Consider the following 12,321-nt stretch of genomic DNA (forward strand, 5'->3'; position numbering starts at 1 on the left):
CTCTTCGCCGGGACCAGCGAAGAGACCGAAGAAGAAACCGGCCAAGAGATCAGCGTCGCTGGAAGGTGCCTCAGCCAGGTCGTTACTGCCACCAGAGCCTCTAAAGCAGGGGTCAGGAACCTATGGCTCGGGAGCCAGATATGGCTCTTTTGATGGCTGCATCTGGCTCGCAGACAAATCTTTAGTAAAAAAGTAAAAATCTAACAAAATCCCCCACTCTCCTGACCCCCCCAAGACCTGCCAAAAGTCCCTGGTGGTCCAGCAGGGGTCCGGGAGCGATCTCCTGTACTTGGGCTGTCGGCTGCCAGTAATCAAAATGGCGTCAACGGCCTTTTGCCCTTACTATGTCACAGGGGCTACCGCCGCCATTGGTCGACCCCAGTGACATAGTGAGGGCAAAGGGCCGTCGGCGCCATTTTGACTACTGGCAGCCGACAGCCCAAGTCCAGGAGATCGCTCCCGGACCTCCGCTGGACCACCAGGGACTTTTGGCAGGTTTTGGGGGGGTCAGGAGGGTGGGGGTTGTAGTAAATGAATTTTGGAGGTCTTGGGGGGCATCAGGAGGGTGGGGGATTTTGTTAGATTTTTACTTTTTTATTAAAGATTTGTTTGCGAGCCCTGGACCCCCGCTGGATCACCAGGGACTTTTGGCAGGTCTTGGGGGGGGGGTAGGAGGATGGGGGGTTGTAGTAAATTAATTTGGCAGGTCTTGGGGGTGTCAGGAGAGTAGGGGGTTGTAGTAAATTATTTTGGTAGGTCTTGGGGGAGTCAGGAGGGTGGGGGGTTGTAGTTAGTATGGCTCTCACGGAATTACATTTTAAAATATGTGGCATTCATGGCTCTCTCAGCCAAAAAGGTTCCTGACCCCTGCTCTAAAGGATGTTGAAACCTCGACTCCCCTCAAGCAGAAGGCCATCATGTGCCATTCAGGTCACATGGCTCTGTGCCTGTTTGCTCCCGCTCCTCGATACCACAGCACTCGGAGCATGGAAAGTCTAAACGGCCAAAACATTCAACACACGGCGCATCAGATCACGACGCACCTAAAGAGATTGATCCAAAACATGACACATCAAAGCGTGCCGCACTCATAGTGCAAGACACATCTAAACATGGTGACGCAAAACATGTGAAACTCTCGACTGCCTCGTCACAGCCTTCAATACATGGTAAGAAACATGTTAAGAAGATGCAAAAAATGAAATATCTGGATTCATCTAAATCTCCACAAGCAGACTCTGAAATAGATGTGGAATTTTCCTCGACCACGACTCTTCAAGTACCGATGGTTCTCATTCTGATTGGTCTTCACTTAGTAGACCTCATTCACTTAATCTCCCAACACTGTGACGGCTTCTTCAAGACTTGCTTCTAGGAGCACTGTCTCCACTACCAACTCCACCTCCAGCGCCTTCACAACATCACCTTGCATCAAAAGTGATGTCGCAAATCATACAAGCATTGTGTACCTTTTTTCCAGGATCTGGTGCCTGCACATCCTCAACCTCCAGTTCCACCTCCTCCACTTTTGCCACCTGCTGTCCTCTACTTCCAACTCAACTGGTGACACTGTCTCCAATTCCAGATCGGCCAGGTTCTCCGGATTCATAATGGTCTTCATCATCACTGTCCTCATCCACCGGATTCCCATCAGATCCTCCCCAGGGTCTCCCGGAACCTTATTCCCCTCCCAAAGACTTGTCCTACACAAAGTTCATCGAGAAAGTAAGCTCTCTCTTAAAATTAGAAAGGGGAAAGGTACCCGACTCTTGCTCAGAAGTTCTTGGGATACTGAAAATATTTGAATTGCCACCAGAACCCACAGCTCTGCCATCACATGCTGTACTGGATGCAGTTCTTCATAAAATGTGAGAGAAACCTTTTACCACCACTGCTGCATCCAGGAAGACAGACTTAAAGTACCATATGCGAAACTCCACAATCTATGAATCCACACAATTACCCCACAACTCGATAGTAGTGGAATCTGCACTATTACGAGCCAAAAGATCAAAATTTCATGCCAATTCACCACCTGGCAAAGACCAAAAATCTATGGATGACTTTGGCCACAAGGTATACCACTCATCCATGCTAGCCATAAAAATCCAACACCATCAATTTTACATAATACAGTATTTGTTTGAATGTCTCCAGAGATTACGTCCCATAGGTTTGGCTTCGGATAACACCTTACCACAACCGTTTACAGACATGGAGGAAGGTCTTCGACATTTACTTCGTTCTATTTATGAATCATTTGAGTCTTCTGCGAGATCCTCAGCTATGGCAATTGCAGCACAGCGCATGGCATGGTTGAGAGCAAGCTCAATACGAGACTATGTCCATGACAATTTGGTGGACGTACCTTGTTTTTAAGCGATTATTGTTGGAGTAGTAAAGAATAACATATATTAAGACATTTTAATGCCGAAGTACTCACCCGTGGGATTTCCTGTGGGTTATTGGCAGTTACGTGTGCAATATTTCTCTAGATGCAAATGAGCCCTGTAGAAAAATTGTGCACTGAATTTTACTTCGGGAAAGCTAGAAAAAAGATAACCACACATTTTTGCACAAACTGGCCTGACAAAACATTTTTGCTTGCTGTTTTTCACAAAATACATAATTATTTATTTAGTTATTTATTTTAAAGCATTACCCGACCTTCCTACGTTTAGAGCGGGGTACAACATAAACATATACAGTCAAAAAGAAAGGCGAGAACAAGTCAATGCATAATTCTTCAGGAAGGGGGGGAGAAACAAATAAGCTCCTAGGAAGTAAATTCTTTCATGACAGGAGCCAGAGGAGAGGGCTGTAGTAGACTAAATTGCACCCTCCAAGAGGGTCATCTTGGGGGTAGTCCATTGTCATTTAGATTAGGGAACGCTTTCTTGAAGAGGAAAATTTTTAGGGCTTTTTTAAAAGAATGTTCTTTCTCGGAGACATCTTACTTCCTTAGGTAGGCTGTTCCATAGGAGTGGTCCTGTGGAGAAGAAAGCGCGTTCCCTGGTTTCCTCAAGGTGGGTGACGTTTGGAGGTGGAGCATCTAATAAGAACATAAGAAAATGCCATATTGGGTCAGACCAAGGGTCCATCAAGCCCAGCATCCTGTTTCCAACAGTGGCCAATCCAGGCCATAAGAACCTGGCAAGTACCCAAAAACTAAGTCTATTCCATGTAACCATTGCTAATGGCAGTGGCTATTCTCTAAGTGAACTTAATAGCAGGTAATGGACTTCTCCTCCAAGAACTTATCCAATCCTTTTTTAAACACAGCTATACTAACTGCACGAACCACATTCTCTGGCAACAAATTCCAGAGTTTAATTGTGCGTTGAGTAAAAAAGAACTTTCTCCGATTAGTTTTAAATGTGCCCCATGCTAACTTCATGGAGTGTCCCCTAGTCCTTCTACTATCCGAAAGACTAAATAACCGATTCACATCTACCCGTTCTAGACCTCTCATGATTTTAAACACCTCTATCATATCCCCCCTCAGTCGTCTCTTCTCCAAGCTGAAAAGTCCTAACCTCTTTAGTCTTTCCTCATAGGGGAGTTGTTCCATTCCCCTTATCATTTTGGTAGCCCTTCTCTGTACCTTCTCCATCGCAATTATATCTTTTTTGAGATGCGGCGACCAGAATTGTACACAGTATTCAAGGTGCGGTCTCACCATGGAGTGATACAGAGGCATTATGACATTTTCCGTTTTATTCATCATTCCTTTTCTAATAATTCCCAACATTCTGTTTGCTTTTTTGACTGCCGCAGCACACTGAACCGACGATTTCAATGTGTTATCCACTATGACACCTAGATCTCTTTCTTGGGTTGTAGCACCTAATATGGAACCCAACATCGTGTAATTATAGCATGGGTTATTTTTCCCTATATGCATCACCTTGCACTTATCCACATTAAATTTCATCTGCCATTTGGATGCCCAATTTTCCAGTCTCACAAGGTCTTCCTGCAATTTATCACAATCTGCTTGTGATTTAACTACTCTGCACAATTTTGTGTCATCTGCAAATTTGATTATCTCACTCGTCGTATTTCTTTCCAGATCATTTATAAATATATTGAACAGTAAGGGTCCCAACACAGAACCCTGAGGTACTCCACTGTCCACTCCCTTCCACTGAGAAAATTGCCCATTTAATCCTACTCTCTGTTTCCTGTCTTTTAGCCAGTTTGCAATCCACGAAAGGACATCGCCACCTATCCCATGACTTTTTACTTTTCCTAGAAGCCTCTCATGAGGAACTTTGTCAAACGCCTTCTGAAAATCCAAGTATACTATATCTACCGGTTCACCTTTATCCACATGTTTATTAACTCCTTCAAAAAAGTGAAGCAGATTTGTGAGGCAAGACTTGCCCTGGGTAAAGCCATGCTGACTTTGTTCCATTAAACCATGTCTTTCTATATGTTCTGTGATTTTGATGTATTAGGTTAGACAATCTGAGTGGTAGAGAGGGGGCATGGGTTTTTATTGAGGAGAACCATGGGGAGTTTAAATTGTGGATCCAGGAATGAATGATCAGAAGGCTATAGGGAGCCAGTGATGAGATTTGAGTATAGGTGAGATGTGATCGCACATGGGAGTGCTGGTAAGGAGTCTTACTGCCGAGTTTTGAATGATCTGTAATGGACGGGTAGCATATAAAGGTAGTCCTGTCAGGAGGGAGTTGCAGTAATCTGTCCCTGAGAATAGTAGAGATTGAAGGACTGATCAGAAATCTGAATGTTCGAGAAGGGGTTTGAGGTGGCTGAGCAAGCTCAGTTTGTAGAAGGAGGATAGTTTTTATGTGGTTGCACATGGAGTGTGAGGGGTCAATAGCGACTCCCAGATTTCATACACTTTGGGAGATGGAGATGGAATGGGAATCAAGAGATGGTTGTGTCAACGACTGGATGGCGTGATATCACAATGATTTCCATTTTAGATATGTTGAGAGCTAATTTACTGCTTTGAAGCCTTTTTTTGGATGGTTGTAAGACAGTGGGCCCATTTTTCCTTGAGAAAATAAAAGAATTGAATATCAGCATAAATTTTATAGTGAACTCTAAGGTTATTAAGGGTGCGGCATAATGGTTAGGTAAAGGTTAAATAATGGAGCAGAGCCTTGGGGCACTCCAGAGCTCAGAAGTATCAAGGAGGAATTGAAATAATCATTATTTATGAATTTAAATAAAATTTAATGCGTAGTAGACTACATGTGAAATTTTGCTACTGGGAAGGACAGAAGTTGTGAAAAAAAAACTGGTAGACAGGGCTTTGTTTGAAAAATTCCTGGAATTTTGGGGTTTCCAAATGTTTTTGCACCTAAAACCCTGTTTTGCAAATTCATCCACTGGTGTCTTTGTGAGTAGTTCTTTATGCTGTAAAAGATTTTGAGATTTCTGCATAGCAGTGTGTTGAAAACTAGAACATTGAGGTATGCCTGAGCCAAGATGTTTTGCCTGGCACCATGAGCTGAAAACAGGGCAGTCCAACTGATTGATTCCACTCCCACTCTCTGGTTATTCTGTGACATTTTCTAAGCGACTCTGGCTTGGTCTCTAAGCTGGCACTGTAAGAACAGCACTTTAAATCACATTAACACTTGGCAATAGTGTTAACACGTTTTAATGAATTGACCCCTTCAGACTCTGATGAATGGTGCCCGATTGTTTTGGAAACGCAGCAAAAGTTATAATTTGCCCTTGGATAGTGTCATAGTAGGCTTGAGTTCTGACTGACTTAACTAAACATCATCTCTCTATCCCTGAATGAGGATGAGTTAAGATTAAAATCTCATTGGCGACTGCAAGCTAGGTTTACATACAATGATACTATTAAGGCGCATAAATCAGCTTACCATAGTTTTAATTTGAAATCTATACTAATGAGATGCAAATAGCTCATTACCTATTAGTGCAAACGAAAAGTGCACAGGCAAACTGCTTCGCAGACTCAGTAACACAAGAACAACTCCTCAGAGTTGTAGCAGTACCATCCATATGTACCCATATATGTTTTTATCTGCCTCATTTGCATGTTAATAACATTCACTTGTGTAATAAACACTGCATTTTATGTGCATTAGTGGCTAATTTTAGCACACGTTTTGGTATGTTGGCCACTTTGTGCTCTTTGGATCTAGAGATTGTCAGGCCATTAACAGACTTGGAACTTTGACCTTTGTCATATGTTTCTGATATGTTGTATTGATTAACTTTTCTCTGTACCATAGGTTCCTGTGTATTGTACAAAAACAGGCGTAAAACACCTGCACCATAAGGCCCAGGAGTCTGACATTGGGGTTTATTTTGAGGCAAATGGCCATGGAACAGTAAGTTGTAGTAATATAAACATTTCTCGATGGCTTTAGGAAGTGCAAAGATTGTTTATTGAATTAACAACTGGAAGAATATTGTCTGCACTATTAATGTGGCAATCTAGCTGACTTGTGGGCTGTTTGCACCTCTTTGCCATGCTTTTGGCTCATCTGATCCTAATGACAATAGGATAAATAAAACACTATTAAGTCAGTTGCTGGATTTTAATAGCTGAAATCGGCCTACTTCTTCTAGCTATTATATCTATAGCGCTGCTGGATGTGCATTTATAAGGTGCTGTGTACATTAGAGACTATCCATGCTCCATAAAATTTACAATCTAGTCAAGACCAAAGAGACTTTGGGAAAATCATTAATTAAGAAAATGGTTATAATCAACAATGCTGTGAGCAGAAGAATTGGGGTTAAGATCTGAGGCTGGGTTTTTTTTTTGTTGGTTTTTTTTTAGACTGTATTTAAATAAGGCCAGAGAGGGAGGCATGATGCACCAGCCCAGGAAATCTGTTCCAGGCATAAGGGTGCAGCAAGGTGGAATGTATGGAATCTGGAGTTGGTGATGGTGATGGAGGAAAAGGGCATAAAAAATAGTGACTTACCGAATAAATGGCATTCACAAGGAGGGGTGAAGGGAGAGAGAAGAGATGAGAGAGTGAGGAACTACAGCAGGAGTCCCCAATCTATGTCCCAAGGGCCGGATGCAGCCATTGACTGAATTTTGTCTGGCCTCCAGCAGAAACAGCAGAAGGAGCTTGGTCCGGCCAACAGCGGTGATGACAGAAGGAGCTAGATCAGGCCTGTGGTGGCGGGAGCGCACTCCTGTGCTACCACTAGCTAATATGCTTGAAGTAAAAAATGCATGGGGGCAGTATGTGAGAGCGATGTGGGTGGGACATGCTGGTGCAAGGCCACCATTGATTGGCTGCAGTATGCATTGCTAGCATTAGCGCTGCTTGTGCAGGAAAAGCCACTTGGACTGAAAACAGGGTGAAATGGTGCAGCACTGCTATGAGAAGTTTTTTACCACTGTGGAAGGTGGTGCAGACTATGGGGAGGAAGGCACTGGCTGTACTAAGCCCGTGGGTGCTGCAGTGCAGGTTCCTGCAGCTCCCAACTATGCCACAATTTCTTTGCAGCTGTAGGGGAGGGGACATTGACATTGTCCCCTAAGAATGCAGGGTGCAGAAATCCTCATTATAACCCAGATGCCGCGTTTCTCTACCTGGATAAGGGTCTACAGAGGGGATTGTTTTGTTTATACCACGAATCTGGTATGTTGCAAGGGGAAAAGTGAAAAGGGGTGGAAGAAGGGACGGAAGCAGTGCATGGTGGGGCAGGTTAATGAGTGTGAGAGAGAGACTGCAGCACACACATACAGAAAACACTCTCTTCATCCTCCCTGCCCCTTCCTTCCCTGAGAGGGAGTCTGGGGTCAAGGTTGCTGGGAGTGTCGTAGGCATGCCAATTTTGGAGAAATTTAGAATTTATTATTACTGATGCTCTATCTGCCACACCCCTTGGTACCCTGCTCATTACCTTCCCCAGGATTTTAAATCACCTGAAGAGCCAGACATGGGCCCCCCTCAAACCCTTTTCAGCAAATACCTCTGAAGGACTCTCTCCCTTTCTTCCCTAGCTCAGCAAACTGAGGCAAACATTCCCCCGGCCTTCTTGGTGATTTGAACTATCCTATGTGGCCCTTCTGTTGAAAAGTTTGGGGACCCTTGAGTTACAGAAAGAATGCACTTGTAGGATGTAGGAGAAGCTTGCACTGTATTCAGGAACAGATAAGGAGCCAGCGTAGTGACTTGAGAAGAGGAGTTACATGATCATGGTGACACTGAAGGACGAGAATTTATGCAGCTGAATTGAGTACATTGCAGTGGAGAAAGATGAGTGAGAAGCAAGGTACAGTAGGGTAACTGGAAGGTGGAGAAGAATTTTAGTAGTGTGTTCAGAAAGGAAGAGATGGATTTTGGTGATGATACAGAGAAAGAAACAACATATTTTTAGCAACGTGTTGGATAGGTATAGAGCAAGAGACTCAAGTCTAAGATGACCTCTAGGGTTATGGACTGGAAGGATAAGTGTCTTCCACGGCACTTGCATGTGATTACATTCAAGCTAACCCATACAAATTATTCTCAGGTGCATAGCTTGGCTCTGATCAGAATATTTTAATTTTACAGGTATTGTTTAGTAAAACTGCAGAGGAGACGATACGGCAGTTGGCAAAGAGAGAAATGGATGCTGAAAAAAAGAAAGCTGCAAAAATGCTTGAAAACACCATTGATCTGATTAACCAGGTAATGAGGATCTGAAGTGGGATATTGTGACTCTCATGCCTGTAGAAAATTCCTGACAGTTCAATGCTAGAGAGTGCAGACACTCTTGCCAAGAATTTGAGGTTAATTTTCAAACAGCATATGTTTGCTAGCAAAAATCATGTTCCCTGTACGTACCTGGATCAGTCCAGACTCTCCTGGGTTTTGCCTCCCCTCCAGCAGATGGAGACAGAGAAGTTTTTTGTGATAATTTATACGCAAACAGTCACATTTTTATAAAACGCGCACATATGTCCAAATTCAGTCCAGGTAAACATATACATGAGCATGACATACACATGTATTTTATCCGCATATCAGGTAGGGAAGACCAGTTCTGTGTGTTAAATACTGTTTTACGGACAGAAGCACCTTTGAAAATGACCCCCTTAGTTTCTGACTGTGTTCTAGCCTGGCATTTTGAAAAACCTTATTTCATCAACTTCCAGCTCTCCCAGACCAGAACAAACTCTTGCATGCCAGTGACATGGTTTATCTAACAGTCTGCGATTCCATCAGCTATCGGGCAAGTAGTTCCATGGTGACAACTAAGCCAGGCCCTTTGGGAGACCTGCATGTGATCTGCAGCAGGAAAGCTCCCAGTGCCCTTTCACCAGGATGAAACCAGTTTGTGGGGCTCCTGCCTCACAGCTGCTGAGCTTGCCAGTTACAAATGCTGGCACCACAAGCATTTTCAAAACTTGTGGGCTGGCTGGGTATTTTTTTTTTTGCTTTGCAAGACTAGCGCAGCCAACCCATGAATTTTGAGAATGTTGTTGGTGCTGTGAGGAAATTGCTTGTGTGCTGTATACCAGAAGTTATCAGCCCCCTGGTGTATAAAATATCTAACTAAAAGTACAGTGTTGGGGAAGTGTGACCACGTGTGAGAGTGTTGGTGTTTGCTGGTGGATGTTTTGTCTGCTGGGACCCAAGAGATGTCAGTTGGATCTTTTGTACAACTAAAACTGCAAGCACCATTGCCATACAGCTTAAAGATATTAATGAATTAATGTTAAGTCCTGCTAATGTATTCTTTTCCTTTGGTAGATTAGGCATATTGACATTACCACTGAGAGAGTCTTTTTCTGCCTTTAGCTCATGTAAGGTTTAGCTACACTACTTGAAGGAGAAGAGCATGATAATTATTTGAGCTCTAAATGTCCCACTATCCAGGCAGTGGTGGATGTAAAGGTCTCTGATGGGTGGGATTTGGGGGCAGGAGGGCTTAGGCTAGTGATCGTTTAATGGTGATTTGTGACTTGAACAAGAATATTCTAGGCCTCCTGTGCATTGTGTAAAGCTTGCTCACTACAGGTTCTAAAAGGTTATGTAAAGAAAGGCAGTTGGTTCCTTTCAGTGTGTTTATTTCTGTTTTAACTCTCAACTTTATAGACGGTGGGTGATGCCATTTCGGACATGCTAATAATTGAAGCAATCTTGGTATTAAAGAAACTCACTGTGCAGCAATGGGATGCTGTCTACACTGATCTGCCAAACCGACAACTCAAAGTGAAGGTTAGTCACCCCACATACTGCTAGACTGGCTGAAACATACAAAACCTTTTGCAGCGACGTATGTATGTATTGAAAATCCCCTCTCCCCCTTACTTCTCTTATTTATTTATTTATTTATTTATTTATTTAAGGATTTTTATATACCGGGGTCCGTAAGAAACATCACCTCGGTTTACATTCAAACATTAATTCAGCATAGAGCTAAGTTTCTTTCCTGAGACCCTCATCCCTGCTCTCCCTAATCCCAGTTTTCTCTTCTTGCCATGCACAATCCAACCCTAGCATCATCCTTCTAGTTCCCTTCCTACCTCTTGAAGCTGCTGCCTAGTCCATTCTCTGGTCTGCTCAGGTCAACTGAGTCAGCAGAACAGCTGCCTTTGGCCTGTACAGTTCACTGCTTCTGACTGCTTCCATCTGCAGGTTAGCTGGGCCACAATCTGCTTTACAGTGCATGTATCTTATTTCCCTTTTGCAGGTCCATTTTGTGTGCACAAAGTTTATGTGGTTGGTAGGGGGAAATATTCAGAACTGAGCTTATGTGGGGTAACTCAGTTACCTGTATAAAGGATTTGAATATCAACTTCCTAAGATGTAAATAATTTCTGATTCTTGTAGTGTTAGAATTTTCCTGAAGATTAGACATAGCACCTCAGTGCTCGGGAAAGAGTCTGGGATATTTTTTATTCTGCCTGCAAATTATGAACCTCCCAGTTTATATCCTGAAATCTAAAGGAGAGGAAAACTGAAGATACCATCTAGATGCTAATACAAGAAGTCAGATTAAGAAGTAAGGATAAAAGCCATAAGTACTGCATCCAGCCACATTAATGTTAGGAGACATCCTGTGCAGTCTAGGGTGGCATTCTGCATAGATGAGCAATTGGAGGTTTTCAGTTTGGAGGTTGGCAGAGAAATAGCAGCAGATTTGTGCCTCCAGAATCTTATTTTGCTGCACATGCTATCATAATAAAACATTAATGGGACCTGCAAATGAAGCATCCTAGCACTTTTACTGGTAAGTAATATGTCTGTAGGCACGTCTCTTGCTTGAGTATGTATGGTTCATGCCTTTCACACCCTGAATTATTTTCTTTTATCCGTTCTGTGGATTATGTATGACTGACTGATCTGAAAATGTAGAAGAGAAATGAGCAACGAAAGCAAGAGAAGCTATGAAGACAGGAACAGATCTCCATTAAAATGATGGCCAAGGGCTTGGCCCACTGACTCTGCAGCATCACTGGACACTGTTATATATGTTATGTTATATTTGTTTACCAACTTCCTTAGGATAGTCCAACCCAAAGCAATTCACAAAGTATGGAAATAATACAATAAATAACAATACATCATACAAATAATGAATCAAAAATACAATTTATAGCTAAGGTCATAGCTTGAACCTCCTTGGCTCTGACACTGCCATGTGGAAGGCCTGGGTTTGATTCCGAGACCAAAAGTCTACTGGCCTGGCCAGACTTACGGCCTACGCTTGCAGGGTTCCAGAAGCAGCATGGTATATGGCACTGAGCTGAGGATTGTTGCTGTAATGGCTAGGATTTAAGGGCCTATTTACTAAAGCTTGTTAATGTTTATTTTTAAAGCTCTTTAGTTCTGGAGGTGAGAGGAGGAGTGATATCCAGTCGCTTCTGCCTTGATAGCTCTGATATTCAAAGTGGAACTGATGGACCTAAGGTTCCCCTTTGCTAGGTGCCCCATTTTATACTTGAGAGCTGAAATACTGACATGCACATTATTCTGTTCATGCTCTCGGCCAAAATTAACTACGCCTTTTGCACACTTAGTTTTCCTTTTAACTTTCATCACAGACATCTAGATTTGAATTGTTAAAAGGATACTGTGTATATACAACTTTGCATATGGTTATGTAATTTTTACTTCTTTCAAAGTTAAAATGGTGCCAGGTTTCCAGTTACTGAGGTTCTTGTGCCTGCCAGGTTGCAGACAGAAGAGTCATCGACACCACAGATGCAGAAAGACGTGTAGTTACACCCCCAGGATTGCAGGAGAACATTGACGAACTTGTGAAGAAGTACAGACTGTCGAGAGCTTTTGTTCGTCCATCGGGAACAGAGGATGTAGTCAGAGTATACGCTGAAGCAGACACCCAGGT

At 43.0% G+C, this 12,321-nt stretch overlaps 1 protein-coding gene across 1 annotated transcript in view; it reads left to right on the top strand.

The window, feature by feature from the left end:
- Positions 1 to 12,321, top strand: part of PGM3 (phosphoglucomutase 3) — a 69,658-nt gene that overhangs the window by 50,803 nt on the left and 6,534 nt on the right. The window contains 4 exon segments of the mRNA XM_029595529.1: positions 6,246 to 6,344; positions 8,538 to 8,654; positions 10,065 to 10,187; positions 12,146 to 12,319. Coding sequence (XP_029451389.1) covers positions 6,246 to 6,344; positions 8,538 to 8,654; positions 10,065 to 10,187; positions 12,146 to 12,319 — 513 coding nt within the window.

This window comes from Rhinatrema bivittatum, chromosome 3 (genome assembly GCF_901001135.1).
Source record: "Rhinatrema bivittatum chromosome 3, aRhiBiv1.1, whole genome shotgun sequence".
Lineage (NCBI taxonomy): Eukaryota > Metazoa > Chordata > Amphibia > Gymnophiona > Rhinatrematidae > Rhinatrema > Rhinatrema bivittatum.